Raw genomic sequence first — 25,227 nt, forward strand, 5'->3', positions numbered from 1 at the left:
GGAGGATTATGAAAATTCTTAATTTAATGATCGCATAGGCAGATTTGTGACCAAATCGTTGCCGATTTAAAGTCTGTGACAAATTGGGAAAGCGCAAGCATTGAGAAACTCTCATCCCCTCCTTAACAACCGCCTGGGTGCTCATGAGCAAGGCACCTGACCCGGCAGCTCCACTGAAGGAAGACCAGAGAAGACTGTGGTTTTACTGGGCTGCTACAAAGCGTGGACACCCATTAAAGGTAAGAATGTGACACGGTATGGCTGATAAAAGAACATGCTTCCAGACCACTTCCCCCAGACCACTTCTCCCAGACCACTTCCCCCAGACCACTTCTCCCAGACCACTTCTCCCAGACCACTTCCCCCAGATGGAGGGTTGACTGACGTTGAAAAAAAAGAAGCATGCTTACACTGACATCTTGTGGAGGAGGTTTGCTCTTGCCGGTTTTTGGAGCGGGCCTGAGACGTGTTCGATACCTGCAGTAGATCAGCTCGCTAAGGCTCTCAGACTAATGGCATTTGCCTCAGTATCGGCAGATCTCATTCATCACACACACACACACACAAGCCACGATTAATAAAACGCCCGCATCCATTAACACGGTGCATGACAGGGTGTTTTTTCATCCTCGGAGGCTTCTCTGCCGGTCATGGAAGGGTCGGACTAATCAAAGGGACGACATACCAGAGAGGGGATTCTTGTGATTTGCACTCATAGTTGTCCCATCTATTATGCCACTGCTCCATTATTCATACAACATGTGCTCTTATTAGGTTCCTGCTGGAGGTCATGTTGTTCGGAGAGCGTACCCGGGTAAAAGTTTTAACAGCCAGCCGCTGTTGTGGGGCCATCCTCTGAAGGCCATGATTGAAACAGGACTGGGTGGGCGGTTGAAGGTCGCAGAAAACTGATGAGATGGGGGGAGGGGGGGTTCTAATTAGCACTCTCCCACTTAACTGGCTGATTAAACTCCTTGGATCTGAAACTTGCTGAAAGATTAAAGAATATTGTGGGTCAGTCCAAGTTTCTTTTACCCTCCTGACTCGGTGTGTAGAGGAGCCTTCAGCCGTAATGTTATTCAAAGGTCTGATATCCTCACTTTGACACCCAACTGCATGTCATGGTTCTTTCTTACACAGTCCATCATTAATTGCTTTTGTTAAGCTTTATTTAAAAGAGTACTTTAAACTGAGAGGTGTGGCAGAGAGAGAAAAACCCTGACCAATGACTTTATCCTTTTTAATATGTATATAATATCAACATTAAAAAAAAGAAGTGATGAATGGTCATCTCCATCACCTGCAAACCTGGTCAAACTTAAGCTCAGCAGGGAGATGGTTAAAAAAGGGTAGATACAGTATGCAGCATAACCCTGCCACTGAGTGAGGATGCTCAAGCCAGTGCATTCTTAGAGCCGGTCCCAGGCCCGGATAAAAGGGGAGGGTTGCATCATGAAGGGCATCCGGTATAAAATCTTTGCCAAATCCAATATGCGGATCATAAATCAGATTTCCATACTGGATCGGTCGAGGCCTGAGGTACAAATGACTGCCACCGGTACTGTTGGCCAGCAGGGTGCTGGTGGAAACTATGCTACTGTTGGGAGAAGGAGGAGGAGAGGGGGAAGGCATGTCCAGACAGAAGCAGTGGGAGAGGAAGAAGGGTAAGAGTGTGGAAGGGTGAGAGTCATGACTTTGAATGTTGGCACTATGGTTGGAATAACAAATGGGATCAAGGTGGAGGTGGGATTACATCAAGGATCGGCCCTGAGCCCTTTCTCATTTGCGATGGTGATGGACAGGTTGATGGACGAGATCAGGCAGGAGTCTCCGTGAACTATGATGCTCGTGGATGACATTGTGATCTGTAGTGAGAGCAGGTTGCAGGTTGAGGAGAGCCTGGAGAGGTGGAGGTATGCACTGGAGAGAAGAGGACTGAAAGTCAGTAGGAGCAAGATGGGATACATAGTATGTATGAATGAGAGGGGGGACAGTGGAATGGTGAGGATGCAAGGAGTAGAGGTGACAAAGGCGTATGAGTTTAAATACTTGGGGTCAACAGTTTAAAGTAACGGGGAATGTGGAAGAGAGGTGAAGAAGAGAGTGCAGGCAGAGTGGAGTGGGCGGAGAAGAGTGTCAGGAGTTCTTTGTGACAGAAGGGTACCAGCAAGAGTTAAAGGGAAGGGTCACAAGATGGTTGTGAGACCAGCTATGTTATATGGTTTGGAGACAGTGGCACTGATGAAAAGACAGGAGGTGGAGTTGGAGGTGGCAGAGTTGAAGATACTAAGATTTTCATTGGGAGTGACGAAGAAGGACAGGATTAGGAACGAGTATATTAGAGGATACAGCTCAGGTTGGACGGTTTGGAGACAAAGCAAGAGAGGCAAGATTGAGATGGTTTGGACATGTGTGGAGGAGAGATGCTGGGTATACTGGGAAAAGGATGCTGAATACGGAGCTGCCAGGGAAGAGGAGAAGAGGAAGGCCAAAGAGGAGGTTTATGAATGTGGTGAGAGAGGACATGCAGGTGGCTGGTGTGACAGAGGAAGATGCAGAGGACAGGAAGAGATGGAAACAGATGATCCGCTGTGGCGACCCCTAACAGGAGCAGCTGAAAGTAGTAGTAGATATACTGTATGAAGTATGAACAGCTCCACCTTTTTCAATTGCTTTCAAACTATAGCATGAATGAATCCAAGTGGTTATTACTCTTCTTCTTCTTCTTTTGGCTTGTTCCCCGTTTCCCAGGAGTCACCACAGCAGACTTGATAGTTTCCATTGGTACCCTGTGAGGGCACAGCATCGATGGTGGTCTTGTCAATCTGCATGATGATTTGCAAAATGTTACATCAGATGCCCTTCCTGACACAACCACTAACCCTATGGACAGGGAACAGGTATGCCATCCCGGTATTCATGGACTTGTGCCCATGTCTGTCACTATCAAGTGGTTATTACTACTACTTTCAGCTGCGCCCGTTAAGGGTCGCCACAGCAGACTGTTCCAGCTGCTACCGTCAGGCAAGCGGTACCGCAGCCTCAAAGCCCGGACCAGTAGGCTCCGAAACAGCTTTTTCCACCAAGCAACTAGGCCTTTGAACAAAGATCATTAAAAGACACTAAGCCTGGTGCCGGGCTGATGGTACTGACCTATGGTCTTCGGAGGATCATCAGCTTACACACACACACACACACACACACACACACACACACACACACACACACACACACACAGAGCACCTTACATATACATCACACACTATTTATTATTATTACTGCTTTTTAGTTCTGTCTTGTTATTTAATTACTATTGTTGCTGTAGTGTTTAGGAACTGCAAGTATTTTACTCTCTTATACTTTTATAATGAGATGTAACAAATAAAGAATTTGGAATCTTGAATCTTAAACCATGTCCTCCCTCACCACATCCATAAACCTCCTCTTTGGCCTTCCTCTTTTCCTCGCCCCTGGCAGCTCCATATTCAGCATCCTTCCCCCAATATACCAAATGGTTATTACTATTAGTGTTAATTATATTATTAACACTAATAATATAGGGTTAATATATTAACCCTATATTATTAGTGTTATATTATTAACACTAATCATATAGTGTTAATATATCAACACTATATTATTAGTGTTATATTATTAACACTAATCATGTAGTGTTAATATATTAACACTATATGATTAGTGTTAATAATATAATTAACACTAACAGTAATTATATTATTAACGCTAATAATATAGTGTCAATAATATAATTAATTATGTGTTCTGGGTTGGTTAATATTGTGTTTCATTATTAACTAACCCAGAGTTAATTAATAATGAAAGTTTCCTCCTTTTCCTGGACATTTACAAAATTTTGGTTTGATTGGGCATGAATCTTTATCTTTAAAACACTTACTTTGGTTTTGCCCACTTTTTTTGCAGAACAATTAAAACATTATACACTAATGGAAATAGTTCAATTAAATTTTAGAAAATGGCACCTCTCCCAGATTTGAGTTAAAATGTGGCCTTCGTCACGGCTGCCCAATCAGTCCTTATTTATTTTTACTAGCCACCCAGTTATTAGCGAATCATATCAAAGCCAGTGGCTTGAAAGGTATGTCAATTATAAATAGGGAAGTTATCATCAGCCAACTGGCTGACGACACCACCCTTCTCTTAAAGGACTCCTCTCAAATTCCTCTCGCTCTTGACATAATCCGGGTGTTTTCTAATGCTTCGAGTCTTCATTTAAATGAGAATAAATGTGAATTAATGGCAGTCAGGAACTGTGAGTTGCCCTCCATCTGTAATATTCCAGTCAAGGAGAGAGTCACCTACCTGGGAATAGTCATTACAAAAAAACCAGAAAGATAGATGTGACTTGAACTTTATCCCGATTTTAGAGAGAACCAGGAAAAAAATTTAATCAGTGGCTTCAAACAGACCTATCCTTAAAGGGTAGAGCATTACCCCCTACAGCAGAAGGTAGAGCCAGGCTTACCTCTGCTGCTATTCCCTTAGATGTTGACCAAAAAAACCGTAGCGATTGGCCAGTTGCTTTACAACTTTATCTGGGAGTACAAATCTCATTATATTAAAAAGTCTGCCTTAATGAATAACTAATAACGGTGGCCTAAATTTTCTTGATGTTAGTACACTAAACAACACATTCAAGGTTAATTGGATGAGACAACATTTAAAAGACCCTACCTCTGTTTGGGATTGTATTTCTCATCATATATTCTCTAAAATGGGTGGTCTGAAGTTTGTTTTACTTTGTAATTATAATATTGATCAGATTCCTGTCTCACAAATTTCCATAAGAAAACACTTTTGGCCTAGTCTCTTATTTATAAGCACAATTTTTCTCCAAATAGATATTTTATATGGAACAATAGGGATGTGTGTTACAAAAAGAAATCTTTATTATTTTTTTTTACAATTGGTTCAGCCGTGATATTGTACGGGTCAGTCAATTTTCCAATAAGGAGGGAAAGCTTTTTAGTTACCAAGAATTTCTCTGTCATTTCAAGGTCCCTGTAAGCCCTAAACAATTCTCTATCGTTTTTGATGCCATTCCATCTGGTGTTGTCATGCTCGATAAGGGTTATGCCTTTCCACCTTAAGCTGTGACACCTTTGCTCGATCCAGTTGATACACATGTAGGAAAATTATGTTTTCTACCAGCTTCCCTTTAAAAATAACCAAAAAAAAAATCCGCACCTTATTCCAAACTGATTGTGTCTCTGTCCCATGAATGATGCCAACCTGGAATAAGCTATTTCAGGACTTATGTTAGAAAAAACATGGTCTCTTCCTAATATTTACTGGTTAACGAAGTTAAAGAAATTTCTTTTAAGCTCATTCATCGCTGTTATCCTGTCGAGTCATTTTTAGTAAGATTCAAGAAGGATATTGATGTAAATTACACGTTTTGTAACATTCACCCAGAGACTGTCTTCCATTTGTTTTGGACTCGTGAACACGCTCAGAGTCTGTGGCAAGGCATCTGTCGTTTTATGTTGGACTATATCTATGATACTTTTGTACTTTGTTTGAAGGATGTCTTGTTTGGTTTTACAAATTATAGAAGAGAGTTAGAAAATGAATATTTTCTGTGTGACCTCATCAATTGCTGGCCAAGTTTCATATCTATAAATGTAAGGTGTTAAAAACTAAAAACCCTCTTTTTGTACCTTTAAAAAGGAAGCAGAGTCCTACATTAGAACATTATCTACTTCATGCAATAGAAAAGCTGTGAAAACCTTAAATGTATGCTCCAAATTTAACATATTAATTTTAATATGTGTACTGTTTTTATGTTTTTACTGCACCTCTTCACTTTTATAATTGTGTCAGACTTTGTTTGTAATCCCTGGCGCTGTATATTTGTTTGTTTGTTATTCTATTACCGATATCTGTATTTTGTATTTCTAATATCGAATTAAAAAAATACTTATCAAAATTGGGTGCCAGAAAGATCATTTAAATCTGTCATTAACAACTAAGGGGTGTCGCTTAGGCCTAATTTCTCTTTGTAACCCAAGCTACAAAATAAATTAATTAAGTAAAGGCACTTCCAAGGGATAACCTCTTAAAAAAAGAGAATAATAAAGTCAATATTCATTCATCTCAGCTGCTTCCCCACAGCAAGCTAAGTAGGGCGCTCCAGACGTCCCTCTCCCCAGCAATGCCCTCCAGCTCCTCCTGGGGGATCCCAAGGCATTCCCAGGCCAGATTGGACATGTAGTCCCTCCAGCGAGGTCTGGGTCTACTTCGGGGTCTCCTCCCAGTTGGCCATGCCTGGTAAACCTCCAAATGAAGGCACCCTGGAGGCATCCTAATCAGATGCCCGAACCACCTCAACTGGCTCCTTTCAACATGAAGGAGCAGCGGCTCTACTCCAAGCTCCCTCCGGATGTCCGAGCTCCTCATCCTAAGGCTGAGCCCTGACACCCTACGGAGGAAACTCATTTCAGCCGCTTGTCACCCTTTCGGTCACTACCCAAAGCGCATGACCATAGGTGAGGGCTGGAACAAAGATTGACTGGTAAATTGAGAGCTTTGCTTTCTGGCTCAGCTCCCTCTTCACCACAATGGTCCGGTACAACATCCACATTACTGCTGATGCTGCACCAATCCAACTGTCAATCTCCCACTCCATCCTACCCTCACTCATGAACAAGACCCCAAGATACTTGAACCCCTTCACTTGAGGCAACAACTCATCCCCAACCCGGAGGGAGCAATCCATCATTTTCCGGTAGAGAACCATGGCCTCAAACTTGGAGGTGCTGACTCTCATCCCGACCATTTCACACTCAGCTGCAAACCGCCCCAGTGCGTGCTGGAGGTCGCATTCTGATGAAGCCAACAAACTACATCTGCGAAGAGCAGAGTTGCAATTCTGAGGTTCCCAAAACGGACACACTCCTCACCTTGGCTGTGCCTTGAGATCCTGTCCATGAATATCACAAACAGAATCAGTGACAAGGGACAACCTTGGTGGAGCCCGACACCCACCAAAAACTGTTTGACTTTGTGCCAAGAATGTGGACACAGCTCTCACTTTGATTATACAAGGACCAGATGGCTTGTAGCAACTGCCCCGGTACCACATACTCCCGCAGTACCCCCCACAGAGCTCCCTGGGGTACACGGACGTAAGCCTTCTCCAAGTCCACAAAAAACATGTACACTGGCTGGTCAAACTCCCGTGCCCCCTCAGCACTTCCGCAAGGGTAAAGAGTTGGTCCGCTGTTCCACAGCCAGGACGAAATCCGCATTTTTCCTCCTGGAGCCAAGGTTCGACAATCGGTTGGAGCCTCCTTTCCAGCCCCCTAGAGTAGACTTTCCCTGGGCGGCTGAGCAATGTGATGCTCCAATAATTGGAGCACACCCTCCAGTCCCCCTTTTTAAATATGGGAACCGCCACCCCAGTCTGCCACTCCACAGGTACTGTCCCCGACCTCCACATGACACCAAAGAGACGTGTCAACCAAGACAGCCCAACAATGTCCAGAGCCTTCAGCATCTCAGGGCGAATCTAATCCACACCCGGTGCCTTGCCACCGAGGAGCTTTTTAACTACCTCAGAGACCTCTGCCAGGGATATGGGTGGAGCTTCCCGAGTCTTCAGACTCTACCTCCCCCACTGAGGACGTGTTAGCCAAGTTAGGAGCCAATTTAAGAAGAAGAGCTACTGTGTACAGTGATGTTGCACAAATGTTTTCCTTTCTTGGTAATATCTGACAGCATCTAAGCAAGAAATTCAGCAAGGTGTTGAACTGTTGATGGAAGCATACCCAGAAGACATTGACCTGAAACTTACTGATGAACTTTTGCACTTTCACTTGTACGTGAGACAAAGCCATAGGCCTACAGAAGAGCACTCTGTCTCATACAGACTTTTATCAAATTATATACAAGAAAAAATTTCAGATGGCCTTTCCTAATGTTGAAGCACTATTGTGGCTACTTCTTAGCTTAATGGTCACTAACTGCTCAGGAGAGAGGTCTTTTTCCAAGACTCAAAAGAATTAAAAATGAATTAAGGGCCACAATGTCTCAAGAAAAGTTGTCCGCACTGACCATTCTGTGCATTCAAAGTGACAAACTTAGACGAACAAATTTTGATGATCTTTTGGATGATTTTGCTATGAGGAAGGCTAGAAAATAACTTTTTTAGTCTTAGTGTATTTGATGATTGTAGTTTTTTTTTTAAATTTCTTAATATGTATTTTAAAACCGACTGTTTAATGACAACATAAAGTAGGATCTAAAAGTGTCACATTGTCACTGTCAGGTAGTCATGATAATCTTATGAACATTTCCCAGGCAATAAAATTTTAAACTCAAATGGGGTTTTTTAAGAACAGTAAACTTACAATTTCATTTCCCTAAAAATTCCTGTTCATTCCACAAAATGTTTACAAAGTTCGGCTATTGCAACAGTTTTTCACAGTGTTAATTTTAACATTTATGCATTTTTTGGAGGAAATTTGAATTGCGGAATTTTATCCTCATCATCCTCGGCTTTACTCAGTTTTGTTTAAAACACTCAACAACAACAACAAAGTTGCATCTTATATTGCGCTTTTCTAGTTCTTCCATCTTCCTCTAGTTGGGGGTGGGAGATTGGGAGGGGCCCCACAAGTGAACTAGCCTGGGCCCCAGGGCCTCCCTTTATCTAAATCCGGCACTGGTTGTGACAGATAAGTCACGGACGTGGGTCAGTGCCTTTTCGTTCGAAAACTCGCCTCGCAAAGCCGCCCGTACTACTGAGATTGGAGGTGGGGTCGGGTGGGAGATACTGAGCGTATCGTTCCTAGCAATAACTCGCCTAACCATGCGCAGAACCGCGGGGTACCACTTCTCGATAGGTAGCACATATCGACAGAACACCGGCAACGGTCGTCCTCGAGTCTGATGCTGCTCAGGGATTCTTCGCTGCACTAAACGCTCGCTGTGAATTAATGTAAAAGAGAATCAAAATGGATTTAAACTTACTTGGCTGGTAGTTTAGATTTGGCTCAAACACTCGCTTCTAAGTCGTGCCACTCTTCCCTGCAAACGCATCTGTCCTCTCTCTCTCTCTCTCTCTCTCTCACACACACACACACACACACACACACACACACACCCTCACAGGTGCCAGCGATTATCACACTCTACGCTGCTGTGCATTAAAGGAGCAGTCAGCAGTTTTTTGTTTGCTGGGCTGCTACAACTTTGAAAACTGCAAAGGTGCCAATCTTTTAGGTAACATGGGATCATGATGAGATTACTGTTTAGTCAAACTCCATCCATCCATCCATCAATTTTTTTAAGTCTACCCCAGCAGTCATTGGAGACACCCTGGACAGGCACACACACACATTCACCTGACCTGCATGTCTTTGGGCTGTGGACACATTTGTGAGCTGCATTTACAACATATTTTTGTGCAAGTTTTGAAGTTGGAAAAAGAAAACTATTTTTTTAAAAACTTATTTGAGGCGGAATAACCGAGATTGTGATAACGAGTTAAAGGAAGTGGGTTTTCCAACATGTTTAGTTTTCAAGATTTAGTTCTGTACACACCGTGATTTTACTGGCCTACATCAGCTAAGGGAAACGACGCCAACTCAAATGAGATTTTCGACGTCTGCATGACATTTCCTTCACATTTGGATGGAAACATGGTCACTTAATGCTCTCTTGGCGTCTACCAACACAATATGTAACTGGGCGCAGGTGGACCTTCCTGTCTCGAGGAACATTCCTGGCTAACGCAAACATATCCATCGTAGTCTCTCCCCCAGTCAACCTCACACGCTGTACAGCAGGTTTATTACTTTGTTCGCAAACTTTTTAGCTCGGCTATTTACCAGGAACCTTTTTATAATTCATATGTCAGGGACATGGGAATATTTGTTGTCTTTTTTTCTAGGTGCTGTGGCTCTCACCCTCGACCTGTACATTCTGGAAAAAAAGGGAACAGATAATGCTTGTAACTTACATGTCATTCATAATTATAGTAGTGTCATTAGTAGTGTATTAGTAGTGTCGTTGAAGATGGCGGCGCGAATTCACATTTGTGGCAGCCTCACCCAGTACCATCCATGCAGTGTCTTTGTCAAGTCAAGTCAATTTTATTTTTATAGCCCAATATCACAAATTTGCTTCAAGGGGCTTCTAAGTTCTGTGTCTTAAGTTTTGTCTTTGTTTGATGGCTGAGAGAGCTGGCGTTGAATCAGCTGGGAGAGCTTGGTCTGCTGCATCCTGTGGGCCCAGGGACCACGGCCTTACCCGGAGCTGTGCCCGAGGAGGTAACACCGAGGGCGGTCTGACAGGATACAGAAGCAGGGTACGCTAAGCTAACTGCTAGCCCATGCAGACCATCAGTTCTGATAACACCGAGGGTGGTCTGGCAGCGGCCTAACCTGGCGTTGACTGTGGTGTTTTTGATGTCGTGTGGAGTGCGGGGAGGTGTGTCGAGGGTGTCTAGCTGGGAGAGCTGGCGCTGGATCGGCTGGGAGAACTTGCTGTCTCGTCCAGTGGGCCCAGGCACCACGGCCCTGCCTGGCGTTGCGCACGAGGAGGAAACAGGAGGTCTGACAGGATGCGGAAGCGGGGCAGGCTAAGCTAACTGCTAGCCCATGCAGACCGGCAGTTCTGACAATCATCATGGCTGGCATTCATTCCCTTGGACAGTGATTTTTTGCTTAGTTTGGATATATATGTTAGTTTGGATGTGTGTTCTTGTAGTTTTTGGATGTGTCTTTGTCTTTGTGTTGCACTGCTGTGAGCTGGTTCTGAGTCCTGATAATTACTTAAGATATGCATACAGATATTAGCAAAAGTATTGTATGAGTTTATACTTTTTACATCTTTCAATTTGTGACTGAGAATGAAAAAGTCAAATATAAAGCTCAATAACAGCCATCACCCTGATCACCCAAGCCCTGTGATGGCCTGCCACCCAATGACTGCTGGGGTAGACTCCAGCATCCCCGTGACCCTGAGAGCAGGATAAGCGGTTTGGATAATGGATGGATGGGTGGATAACAGCCATAAATACACCTTTAATTGAAAAAAGAACCAAGTCCATAAAGTCAAAGGTCCAACCATGTATTTTTGCTCTATCAATGCACTAAACCAGCTAATAAATACCACTCTTATCAAGCTAAGTACAGGAAACTATTTTGTGAAATAAGCTGATTTAGTGCATGGGTGGAGCAAATATACAGTTAGGACTTTTACTTTCTTTATGTTTCTTTGACTTCTGAAAACTGCTGGAATTAACTCTGCTCCATAAACTAAGTCATAAAAATCAACAAGTTTTAAAGAATTTGTACTGAATGGTAGACTAAACTGAAAACCTAACAGTGGCACGGCAAGTCAAAAAAAAAAAAAAAGTATTATGAAAAAAAAAACACACGCATAACACACATCTTTCTTTTTTAAACTATTTACATATATACTTAATCACTAAGAAAACGCAAGATACAAGACATTCAACTAAAGTTTATAACAGATGGGCAAAACAGAAAATAATTGTATTTGTAACAGTGGCACATGTGACACATTCACTCTTCTCCCTCCTCTGCCTCGCCCTCCACAAAATCAACTCCCACTTCATCATAGTCCTTCTCCAGAGCAGCCAAATCTTCACGGGCCTCTGTAAACTCTCCCTCTTCCATACCCTCACCAACATACCAATGCACAAACGCTCGTTTGGCATACATGAGGTCAAACTTGTGATCCAATCTCGCCCAGGCCTCTGCAATTGCAGTGGTGTTGCTAAGCATGCACACAGCCCTCTTCACTTTGGCAAGGTCTCCACCGGGTACTACAGTGGGAGGTTGGTAGTTGATACCCACCTGCAGGACACAGAATGGTAAGACACTTTTCATGGGCCATTAAATTGTGCATAGAAAAATGAGTCAAACTTAAGACACTTGCCAGTAATAAAGTAACCTCACATGTAAAACTTGGTTACCTTGAAATTACTGGGACACCAGTCCACAAACTGGATGTTACGCTTGGTCTTGATCGTAGCAATGGCCTGATTTACATCCCTAGGCCCCACATATCCACGGTAAAGCATGCAACAAGCCATGTATTTTCCATGCCGGAGATCACATTTTACCATCTGGTTAGCAGGCTCAAAGCAGGCATTGGTAATCTCTACCACAGAAAGCTGGTCATGGTAGGCCTTCTCTGCAGAGATAACAGGAGCATAAGTGACCAAGGGGAAGTGGATACGTGGGTAGGGCACTAAGTTAGTCTGGAACTCTGTCAAATCCACATTGACAGCCCCATCAAATCGTAGTGAAGCAGTGATGGAGGAAACAATTTGGCCAATGAGACGATTCAGGTTGGTGTAGGTGGGGTGCTCAATGTCCAGATTGCGTCGAAATATGTCATAGATTGCCTCATTGTCTACCATAAAGGTACAGTCAGAATGCTCAAGGTTGGCATGGGTGGTTAGAATGCTGTTGTAAGGTTCTACCATTGCTGTTGAAACCTAGATTAAAAAAAAAGAAAAAAAATTTAAATCAGAAAAAAAACAACATTCAGCTTCATTTTCTCAAATTAGCAGAGAACAGAAAAGCGAGTCGTAATAACTTGTGTACGATACATATACATATATACCTGAGCTGCAGGATAGATGACAAATTCAAGCTTTGATTTTTTTCCGTAGTCCACTGAGAGTCTTTCCATTAACAACGAGGCAAAGCCAGAGCCAGTTCCACCACCAAAACTATGGAAGATGAGAAAACCATGTAGTCCGGTGCACTGGTCTGACTGGAGAGAGAAACAGACTTTTTACATTTCTAACTCATCTCATCTTAACGCTGCACCATTTGTAAACAGCTGTAACATTCAACATTTGCCCACCAGCTTGCGAACTCTGTCCACTGCTATATCTACAATCTCTTTGCCAATGGTATAGTGGCCACGAGCGTAGTTGTTGGCAGCATCCTCCTTGCCAGTGATCAACTGCTCTGGGTGGAACAGCTGACGGTAGGTTCCCTTGCGGACTTCATCTGCACACAAAAGTTTGCAACAAATTAGCAGGCATTCGCCATTCAAGCCACTTGTGAATGAATTGTATTAATATTTGGTCGCCCTTTTTCTTTAAATTCATGGCCAGCCAAGTTAACAATTATGGGCTGGAACACTATTCACTAACTTAAAAATGACCCAAGTACATCGACCCGCTCACCAGCAAGTCACAGCCTGTGCTTAGAATGACCAAGACAGTCATTATGACTGTTCTGGATTTTCAAAGTTTAATAACTTTGTGAAAAAAAAAGGTACAGACCTGCCACTCCCTGAATGCTCCAAAAATTGCATATATTTGCATTATAATGAGTTTTAGATCAACCGCACAAAAAAAAGTTATAATAAGCGCTACCTAAAACGACCATGGGCGATCAAAATGACTGCCGGTTTTTAAACTCTATATTCTCAGTTCAAGATAAATACCCAGCTGAGATATCAATGGATTGCATATGTTAGTATGTCTGTTAGGAAAAGACTGACACCAAAATTAACACTTTAACAACTATAATACTATTTTTAAACAATTTAAACTTTAGGGAGACATGGTTGAACTTAAATGGCAAAATTGAAAAAATTACCTGAAAAACAAAACAGAAAACACACATTGCTAATGTAACAAACGTAACAAGGCCTATAAAACTTGAAATGTAAGAAAAGAACTGAAATTAACCATTCTAACAGTCCCAAACTACGACCGGAACTTTAAAACTAGAACGACCATGGCGGTTGTGTTGCCTATAAGGCATTATACTGGATACACTCTTATTTTGATAATATTCTATAGACTCTTATTTTGATAAGTGTTCCAAGTTCACAGAATTCACTTCCTGTTATTCATTCGAAGAAACCAGCTGAATCTGTACATCCACCCTAATCCACACTGTAAATGCCAGAGGCAATGTCATAAGTAAATAATTTAACAGTTCTTAGTACTTATAAGTTAATGTTAACAATGATATTTACATTAAAAAAATCATTTGATTTGTTTGTAATAAAGTTTTATTTACATGTATTTACATAGGGAAGAGCACATGTTGCCAACAAAATTGTAGTTGTTTGTATTCTGTCTGTCTACAGTTTTCACTCCATCTTTGTAAAGTGGTGTAAACAGCCACAGTAAACAGCAAGTAAAGTTTATTATGACTCAAGTCATCATTTTCAAGGAAGAGTTTAGCTAGTTGTATAGCTGCAGTTCCTACACTGCAGTGAGGACAACGTAGCGGTCATTTCGACAGTTTTGGATTTTCAAAGTTTAATAACCGTGGGGGAAAAAAGATACAGACCTGCCGCTTCCTGAATGCTCCTAAAACTGCATATTATTACTACTTTCGGCTGCTCCCGTTAGGGGTCGCCACAGCAGATCATCCGTTTCCATTTCTCCTAAAACTGCATATATTTGCATTAAAATGAGTTTTAGATCTTGCTCTCAGGGTCGCAGGGATGCTTGAACCTATCCCTGCAGTCACTGGGCGGCAGGCGGGGAGACACCCTGGACAGGCCGTCATTCCATCACAGGACCCACACACACACACACACACACCTAGGGACAATTTAGTATGGCCAATTCACCTGACCTACATGTCTTTGGACAGTGGGAGCGAACCGGAGCACCCGGAGGAAACCCACGCATACACAGGCAGAACATGCAAACTCCACACAGAGGACGACCTGGACAACCCCCAAGGTTGGACTACCCCAGGGCTCGAACCCAGGGCCTGGGTTCTTTTTTACATTTCATGTTTTATAGGCCTTGTTACGTTTATTGGATTAGCACTATGTGGTTTCCATTTTGTTTGTCAGGTATTATTTCCAACATGTATGGGTACAGCCACCATTTCAGACACACCATGACTACTACCACATTGCAGTATTTACAGGTGTTAGACACCGGTGATTTTAAATTGTTTGAAAAATAGTATTAAAGTTGTTAAAAAGTTAATTTCGGTGTCAGTCATTTCTTTTAACAGACATACTAACATATGCAATGCATTAATATCACAACTGGGTATTTATCTTAACAGAATATAGAGTTTGAAAGATATAATATCTATCCATTATCCGAACCACTTACTCTGCTCTCAGGGTTGCGGGGATGCTGGAGCCAAACCCAGCAGTCATTGGGTGGCAGGTGGGGAGACACCCTGGACAGGCCTTCCAGGCTATGACACAGGCTACCCCCCCCCCACACACACACACACAAACACATACCAAGGGACAATTTAGTATGGCCGATTCACCTGACCTATACACGTCTTTGGACTGTGGGAGGAAACCCACGCAGACACGGGGAGAACATGCAAACTCCACACAGAGAATGACCTGGACGACCCCCTAGGTTGGACTACCCCGGGACTCAAACCCAGGACCTCCTTGCTGTGAGGCGACCGCGCTAACCACTGTGCCACTCAAAATATAATATATTATATTATTTAGTATAGAGTATAAAGTTGATCAGCCACAGCATGAAGATATGGAAAAAAGTAATGGAAGCTAGGTTAAGAGACGAGGTGACAATCAGCGAGCAGCAGTATGGTTTCATGCCAAGAAACAGCACTACAGATGCGATGTTCGCTTTGAGAATGTTGATTGAGTATAGAGAAAGCCAGAAGGAGTAACACTGTGTCTTTGTGGATTTAGAGAAAGCATACGACAGGGTGTCGAGAGAGGAGGTATAGTATTGTATGAGGAAGTCGGGAGTTGTAGAGAAGTATATAGGAATGGTGCAGGATATGTATGAGAGAAGTGTGACAGTGGTGAGGTGTGCGATTGGAAAGACAGATGGGTTCAAGGTGGAGGTGGGATTACATCAAGGATCAGCCCTGAGCCCTTTTTGTTTGCAATGGTGATGGACAGGTTGACAGATGAGATCAGCTAGGAGTCTCCATGGACTATGTTTGCGGATGACACTGTGATCTGTAGCGAGAGTAGGGTGCAGGTTGAGGAGAGCCTAAAGAAGTGGAGGTATGCACTGGAGAGAAGAGGAATGAAAGTCAGCGGGAGCGAGACAGAATACATATGCGTGAATGAGGACAGTGGAATGGTGAGGATTTAAGTAGAGGTGACGAAGGCGTATGAGTTTAAATACTTGGGGTCAACTGTACAAAGTAACTGGGAGTGCAGAAGAAAGGTTAAGAGAGTGCAGGCAGAATAGAGTGGGTGGAGAAGAGTGTCAGGAGTGCTTTGCGACAGAAGGGTATCAGCAAGCGTTAAAGCGAAGGTTTACAAAATGGTTGTGAGACCAGTTATGTTATATGTTTTGGAAACAGTGGCACTGACGAAAAGACAGGAGGCGGAGCTGGTGGTGGCAGAGTTGAAGAAGCTAAGATTTTCACTGGGAGTGACAAAGAAGGCCAGGATTAGGAACGAGTATATTAGACGGACAGCTTTGGTTGGACGGTTTGGAGACAAAGCAAGAGAGGCAAGATTGAGATGGCTTGGACATGTGTGGAGGAGAGATGCTGTGCATATTGCCTAAATGCATTAGTTAACTGGTTCATGAAATTGTGCTGCACCTACCAACGACGGTTGGCTCAAGATCGACGAAAATAGCCCTTGGGACGTGCTTCCCTGCGCCAGTTTCACTGAAGAAGGTGTTACAGGAGTCATCTCCGCCGGCCACTGTTTTATCGCTTGGCATCTGGCCGTCAGGCTGGATCCCATGTTCCAGGCAGTACAGCTCCCAACAAGAGTTACCGATCTGCACCCCAGCTTGGCCCACGTGGATGGAAATGCACTCACGCTTCGGGACAATTAAAAGTTAATTTGAATATAGAAAAATCCAAGCCTCTCCAAAATAATTTGTTAAAACCCGTTTGATCTGGCATTAACTGAACATCTCGGACTTTCACAATAACACAACGCGGTTCGGCATCACTACCTTTAAAAAAAAATTTTTTTTAATCCTTATTCTATCTCGACATCTCTCAAATTAACTTCAGCCTAATGCACACACAAACGATCCCTCGGACGTGTTTCTCTTCCCTTGTCATAAGCCCTATTTTGTGTCAACCACCGTGACTGCTAATGGTTAGCCGCAAAAGCTAGCTTACGTCGTGAACCAAAATAAGACGAAAAACAAACGAGCTACATTAAAGCCACTTGACTTACCATGTCTGAACAGATTGGGGGGAAATTTGTCTGTCAAAATAAATTGGTTTCTTGATATGGTTTTTAGCAAGCAAACTCGTCGTTTGGTTCAAACAACTGAGTAAGTTAAAGGCTTCTTCTCTCTCGGTTAACTGGCGGATCGGGTCGACCTTTTTATAGACATACATCGCCGTGATTTCATTGGTTATTTCATTCTGCCACTCATCCAGTTCTCGTTTTTAATTGGATACTTCGTTTAAACTATATACCGCTCAAATAACGTTCAGGGAATTTTTTCTTGGCGTTCAAATTTGACTTATTTTTCTTAAGTCAAGCCAAGTCAGTTTTATTTGTATAGCCCAATATCAGAAATTACATATTTGCCTCAAGGGGCTTTACAGCAACACAACATCCTGTCCTTAGATAGTAGTAAATTAAAATCTCTGGTGTTCGCAGCAGAGTAATTGATGTATTAATCTGATCTCCTCCTACATAGCTTGTGCCGACATTCTTGAGTGTAGTGGGTCCAAAGACATGTAGGTCAGATGAATCGGCCGTACTGAATTGTCCCTAGGTGTGAATGTGTGTGTCGGCCCTGTGGTGGCCTGGCGGCCTGTCCAGGGTGCTTCCCTCTTTTCCCCGATGGCAAGGGAACAAACAGACAGTGACCTGGGTGTGCTGCATCTTTGCTGATGTTGCTGCTTTCCTCTGTAGGCAGCCAGCATACACAGCATCCAGGTCTGGGAGCACAGCTCCCAAATCCTGCGTGCTGTCTTCACCACCCGGGCCAGGTCCTTCCTATTCTCTGCTGTGCAGCTGGCATACCACACTGTGACACACTGACAGAGGATGCTTTCTATAGTGCTTCTGTAAAACTTCACCAGGAGCTGAGAGGGGAAACCGGCTTGTTTAAGTTTCCTGAGGAAGAAAAGCTTCTGTTGTGCTTTCTTGAGTGACCACGTGAGTTCTTTGGTTATGTGGATTCCCAGGAATTTGATGTTATCCACAATATGCACCTCCTCACCGTTCATGTGCAGTGGGGGTGGGGTGGTCTTCCCGGATCTCCTAAAGTCAACATTGATCTCCTTTGTTTTACTGGTGTTCAGGACCAGGTTATTGTCTGAACACCACCCGGCCAGATGTTGGACCTCCTCTCTGTAGTGTGTCCCCTCGTTGTTGGTTATGAGTCCCACTATAGCGGTGTCATCAGCAAACGTCATTATAGTGTTGGAGAAGTGAATGGGGGTACAATCATGGGTGAAAAGGGTGAAGAGGGCTGGACTTAGCACACCTGTGTTCAGGATGAGGATTGAAGATGTATGGTTACCTATCCTGATATTTTGTGGTCTGTGAGTGAGAAAGTCCATAATCCATGAACAGAGTGAGGTGGTTAATCCTAGGTTGCTGAATTTGTGTACCAGTTTATGGGGATTATCATATTGAAAGTGGAGCTGAAGTCAATAAAAACCATCCTGACATATGTATTTGGGTGCGCCAGGTGGGACAGGGCTGTATGAAGTGTAATTGAGACTGCGTCCTCCATAGATCTGTTCCCCCAATAGGCAAATTGGTGGCCATCCAGATCTATGGGGATGATGTCCTTGATGTGAGAGTATAATCCTCTCAAAGCATGTCCCCTAAAGGCCCTCTTCCAACGTCTGGTAAATGTCAATGTGTAGGGTTTTCATTGAATCACAGGGACATTATTGCGGGACGTCCTTGTAAGGTCCTGAAATTACGTCACGGGGACATTATTGCAGACGTCCTTGTAACATCCCGAAATTACGTCATGGGGATGTTATTGCGGGATGTCCCTGTAACGTCCCAAAATTACATCACGGGGACGTTATTGTAGAACATCCCTGTAATGTCCCGAAGTTACGTCACGGGGACGTTATTGGGAGATGTCAGACATTACAGGGACATCCCGCAATAACATCCCCGGGACGTCACGGGGACATCAGCAGGACTTTTTCCCCTAATGTCCCTGTAATGTCCTAGCATTTCTGTGGTGGTCTGATTTAGAGTTATATTTGAAGCCACCTTCCTTGCACAAAGCTTTCTTCCAGTTGGAAAAGCCTGTTTCTGGTCTAAATACAGAGGATGGGGCATTTAGAAGGGGAAAATGCCAGCAGGCGTTGCAAAAAACAGAATCTTTACTGATGGAATACTCTAACCATGTGTTGTCTTTATATCAGGAATCATTAAATGCCCTCTTCCTGTTCCCATGCTGTGTCTTGGGGAAGACCTTGAGGTGAGGCTGCACAGGATCCTCTGCTCCAGACTGGCAAATGTCTGGAAAGAAGCAGATGAAATAAGACTTACTTAACTTACTCAAATTTTAATGCACCTCCTTTTCCATAACCCGACTGTCATCATGTGCTTTGAGTGGCTGTTGCAGCTAGAAAAGTGCTGTAAAAATGCAGCTTGATTGATTGATTGATCGATTGATCATGACATACACAAACAGTAATTACCTAAATGTTGATCCAGAAGTAGCCTATCTAATTTATATTCTGCTCACTACAATAGCAGTATGAAAGAATAGCTCACCAGCAGGTCCTACAGCAGCAATAACTGCTTGGTGACTCTGAGACGAGAGGTTCAGGAGACGATGGTTTTGCTCCAACCTCACTCTGGCTGTCTCCATCTGAATCCGAGTCATCCAAGTTTGCTGCTAAAACACAAATACGCGTCACAAAAATCCATGCTTGTATTCAGCTAAAACCATGCCATCTGACAACTATACCATCACAACTATTAGTAAAAAAATTTAAAGAAAAGACTCAATGCTTGAAAAATTAAGTGACAACTGCTCAGCCTCGTCACCATAAGGGACAAGAATTCAGGCATTTGCTTGAATAATCTTACATCAGTATGTCCATTTGTGAACGTCAATGTCATGTTATATAGAATGCAGTTATTTGTTTACCTGTTGTCATTACCTTGCTGTGCCTAAATGTTTTCTGACCTGGTGAAGAGCAGTTGGCGCCGCCCTGCTCTTGGCTGACTCCTGCTGGACTCTCTGTTGCTCTCTCTCTGCTCTGACTCATTTTGGTCAGCTGGCTGGCTGGCTGGATGTCTTTTTGGCTAAAAACCATTGAATGTCCCACCTGTCCCCTTCTTTTCATGCTTTCTATCTCTGGCAAACATTATAGTTAACACAAAAATGCAAATTACTAAGCACTGCATGGTGACATGCTGAATTCAAGCCGGGACTCACTTCCATCATACTTTTTCAAGTGGGAGATCAGATATTCCCCTGTTTCTGAAGGTGTCTGGGATGCAGCATTAGTTTCATTTACTTAGCCATGACTGTGGCATGACTGAAACAGAGCTCCTGGTTGTAGGTTAACAGAAAGAGACCTAAATTAGCTCCCAATGAGAATGAGCTAACGTTAGCCAGCAAGCTACAGTGCATTCCAGTAGAGTTAACTGCTCTATTCCAATAGAGCAGTTAACTAACTAGTGACGTAGTAGCTTGCTGCTACCTAATGTTGGACAAACCTAAGTTCAGTGACTGAAGAAAGTAAACACTCTTTTACACGTTAACACGAATTAATGTGGGGGATCGTAACTAACCATGAAGTTTCTGCGGTGGACGTGAAGCTGTGCGCCAACATTCGTTTCAGCTCTCCATGCAGTCTCATGCCGCGTCCAAGTCACACCGGAATCACCAGTTCCCACTTATAAATACGATTCTCATTAACACCCAAGCCGCATCTAAGTCCTAAACATGTGAATCTTCCCCATTATTACCTTCTCTCCCACACTGTAGTTACAAGAAATGTTTGAGGTGCCACAGATTGTGAGTTTATTCATCTGTAAAGAGTCAAGTGACAAGTGACAGGAGAGGGGCCCTTCAGGGGCCAGATTTTAGCTGGGGCCAGTGCCCCTCTGGCCTCGCCCCTGGATCCACCCATGGCTGTCCCTCTAATATAATCGTACCTAATCCTGTCCTTCTTCGTCACCCCCGATGAAAATTTTAGCATCTCCATCTCTGCCACCTCCAGCTCCGCCTTCTGTCTTTTCGTCGGTGCCACTTTCTCCAAAACATATAACATAGCTGGTCTCACAACCACCTTGTAAACCTTCCCTTTAACTCTTGCTGGTACCCTTCGGTCGAAAAGCACTCCTGACACTCTTCTCCACCCACTCCACCCTGCCTGCACTCTCTTCTTCACCTCTCTCCTGCACTCCCTGTTACTTTGGACAGTTGACCCCAAGTATTTATACTCATACGCCTTCGTCACCTCTACTTGCATCCTCACCATTCCAGTCCTTGCTCTCTTCCATGCATAGGTATTCCATCTTGCTCCCACTGACTTTCATTCCTCTTCTCTCCAGTGCATACCTCCACCTCTCCAGGCCCTCCTCCACCTGCACCCTACTCTCGCTACAGATCACAATGCCATCCGCAAACATCATAGTCCACGGAGACTCCTGCCTGATCTCGTCCGTCAACCTGTCCATCACCATCGCAAACAAGAAAGGGCTCAGAGCCGATCCTTGATGTAATCCCACCTCCACCTTGAACCCATCTATCATTCCAAATGCAAACCTCACCATTGTCACACTTCCTTCATATTCTGCACCACTCCTATTCATGGGTACCAAATACGTCACTTCTGAAAGGCCCGCCGCCATATTTGTGTCCGAGTGACTTGTACTGTGACTGTCATTGCCGTCATGACTGCCAACACTGCACATTTGAATGAGAGCGAAAGAGAGCGATATTTGGAAAAACCATCAGTTATTGGTAGCGATCCCTATTTATTACTTTCAGCTTTATTTTGTCCCTTAACTTCCGCGAAGCGTCTGCCCCAACTTAAGTTTCCTGACATTTATATTTACCTTGAACCACAACCCATCCCCATACACCGGGGATAGCCTGAAGGCTTTCAAGAGTACTGATGTAATATATATAACATAGCATATATGCTAAATGGCAGACAACTTATGATTTCCAACCCCTACATAGTTACTCTTTTAAATGGTAGGAGATATTATGAAATGAATGATGTACTACAGGAGACGTTGAGGTTGCTTTTGTATTAAAAGTAAACTCTTATTACTGTTGGTTTATTTAGAGCCAAATACAATAAGTCCACAGGTTACAGTAAAGGTCACATTTATTAACTTGATGTATCAGTTTGACATTTTACATGCAACTACTGCCTGTCTATTCTGTGGGGACCACAGATGGGCAAATATTACAAAGAGCACCGCAAACTGTTACCATCTTGTCAAGGTTGGTAGGTTGTCCTTGAGTGGCTGCTTGGCAGACAGACAGTGGGATGGCAGTCTGAAGGATGGTGTACTTGTTCCTGACCAGGCCGATGACTCTTTCCACATGGATCCTGATGGCAGCCAGTCCCCTTGTTGCTTCTACTTCTAGTGGATGCAGTTGCTGCTTGCCTTTGGTGAATGCTGGTATTTTCAACTGTGCACAATACAGGCCAACCGTATCTTTGACATTGAAGCCTCTATCTGCAAGAATGACATCTCCTGGGGACAATTTCTCAAGATATCCACAGTTTTCTGTGATGTGCTTATCGCTTGTGCATCCACCCCAGCCATTTGACACAAAGGATATAACCCCCTGTGGTGTTATTGATATCAGGTATTTTACAGTGTTGTGATGCTTGTACTGCGAGTATGTCTGTGCACGAGTGCTCAAGTTATTTGGCTTCTCTATAAATATTTCAAAACAGTCAATGATAGAAGTGCAGTTGCTATAGTTATCCCTGAAACAGATGGGCAGACTGACCCGAATTTGTTCTTTTGATGGCCAAAATATACACTCACCGGCCACTGTATTAGGCACACCTGTCCAACTGCTCGTTAACACAAATTTCTAATCAGCCAATCACATGGCAGCAACTCAATGCATTTAGGCATGTAGACATGGTCAAGACGATCTGCTGCAGTTCAAACCGAGCATCGGAATGGGGAAGAAAGGTGATTTAAGTGACTTTGAACATGGCATGGTTGTTGGTGCCAGACGGGCTGGTCTGAGTATTTCAGAAACTGCTGATCTACTGGGATTTTCACGCACAACCATCTCTAGGGTTTACAGAGAATGGTCCGAAAAAGAGAAAATATCCAGTGAGCGGCAGTTCTGTGGGCGAAAATGCCTTGTTGATGCCAGAGGTCAGAGGAGAATGGCCAGACTGGTTCGAGTTAATAGAAAGGCAACAGTAACTCAAATAACCACTCATTACAACCGAGGTATGCAGAAGAGCATCTCTGAACGCACAACATGTCGAACCTTGAGGCAGATGGGCTACAGCAGCAGAAGACCACACCGGGTGCTACTCCTGTCAGCTAAGAACAGGAAACTGAGGCTACAATTCGCACAGGCTCACCAAAATTGGACAATAGAAGATTGGAAAAACGTTGCCTGGTCTGATGAGTCTCGATTTCTGCTGCAACATTCGGATGGTAGGGTCAGAATTTGGCGTCAACAACATGAAAGCATGGATCCATCCTGCCTTGTATCAACGGTTCAGGCTGGTGGTGGTGGTGTAATGGTGTGGGGGATATTTTCTTGGCACACTTTGGGCCCCTTAGTACCAATTGAGCATCGTGTCAATGCCACAGCCTACCTGAGTATTGTTGTTGACCATGTCCATCCCTTTATGACCACAGTGTTCCCATCTTCTGATGGCTACTTCCAGCAGGATAACGCGCCATGTCATAAAGCTCGAATCATCTCAGACTGGTTTCTTGAACATGACAATGAGTTCACTGTACTCAAATGGCCTCCACAGTCACCAGATCTCAATCCAATAGAGCACCGAGCACCGGGAGATTCGCATCATGGATGTGCAGCCGACAAATCTGCAGCAACTGCGTGATGCTATCATGTCAATATGGACCAAACTCTCTGAGGAATGTTTCCAGTACCTTGTTGAATCTATGCCATGAAGATTAAGGCAGTTCTGAAGGCAAAAAGGGGTCCAACCCGGTACTAGCAAGGTGTACCTAATAAAGTGGCCAGTGAGTGTAAGTGGTGACAGTCTAACATACATGACATCTAATGTACTATTGAATATTCTGGCAACACTTGTCTTAGACATACGAAATAAATAGACAAAAAATATAGAGGTAAATTGAGCCTCATTCTCATCAGTGTTAACAGAAAGCTATGAAAGGGAGTCAGTCTTGGACTAGCTTTCAGAAATCCTGACAGCAAGGTAAAGACAACCATTAATTTAGCATAGCTTGGAAGGCCTGTGAGTTCCTGTACCATTTCATAATTTCCTTTAAATGCCTCTTCGTTAAAAGAAAGCAGATCAACTTTGTCCTTTAGACTGCGAACCTCTGCTCTAAGTCGAGCACACTCATTTGTTAATGCTTTGACTGTAGCTCTGCAGGCTGCATTTGAGCATGGGTCCACGGTGCCTGGGCTATGAGTGGCTTGAGAGTAACGGTGCTCACAGTCTGCCTGTACTCCTATGGTGGTGTCGGTGTCATCGCTGGTGCTGGAAGGGGCCACAGTCTCATGGTCAGTGTCACTGCTAGGGGCCAAAGTCTCAGTCCTTTTCCGTTTCATGTGCTGGGTATGCTCAAACCTACTGTTGGCATAGATGTTTTTCCGCCGCTGTCCAGCTGAAGTGTGTGCAAACAGGCTGGGTACATAATCAGGGCTCATGGGGTTGTTGTTTTTTCTTCCTAAGCAGACAGAGAGGCAAGAATGGTTGAATATTACATGTACCATCAAGATATTGACCAACCTGAGCAAGGTAATTTCCCTTTCATCTTTTTCCTCTAAGACATGTTTCTCTCTTATTCACCTTTATGCTGCAGGTAAGCACTGTGATGTATATTTCACAAGAAGGGGGATCTCAGCGCGCATCTGCTGATGGGCAATCCGGTGCTTCTCTGTGAGGACAAGCATCAAGGTAGAGAGGAACACTGGAGCAACCCTGGCAGCGGAAACCTCTTTATTAAGGTGCATGTGAAAGAAGTTGCTAAAAGGGAGCCTAAAGACATAAATAATAATTAGCTAAGCTAAAGGCAAACGCAACTTACCGGTGACAAAGTGTTGACTGCACAATCTGGAGTTAGAAGTTGGCTGCC

At 43.6% G+C, this 25,227-nt stretch overlaps 1 protein-coding gene across 1 annotated transcript; it reads right to left on the reverse strand.

Moving 5' to 3' along the window:
• Positions 1-11,573: 11,573 nt before the first annotated feature.
• On the reverse strand, positions 11,574-16,801 carry LOC130130059 (tubulin alpha chain, testis-specific-like). The gene is made up of 5 exons (XM_056299789.1): positions 16,573-16,801; positions 12,889-13,037; positions 12,643-12,795; positions 11,987-12,514; positions 11,574-11,867 (listed from the first exon to the last, which is right to left on the reverse strand). The coding sequence occupies exons 1-5, from the start codon at positions 16,691-16,693 to the stop codon at positions 11,574-11,576; spliced, it is 1,245 nt and encodes a 414-aa protein (XP_056155764.1). The 5' UTR covers positions 16,694-16,801.
• Positions 16,802-25,227: the final 8,426 nt, after the last annotated feature.

The sequence above is a fragment of the Lampris incognitus genome, chromosome 19, assembly GCF_029633865.1.
Source record: "Lampris incognitus isolate fLamInc1 chromosome 19, fLamInc1.hap2, whole genome shotgun sequence".
In the NCBI taxonomy this organism is placed as follows: domain Eukaryota; kingdom Metazoa; phylum Chordata; class Actinopteri; order Lampriformes; family Lampridae; genus Lampris; species Lampris incognitus.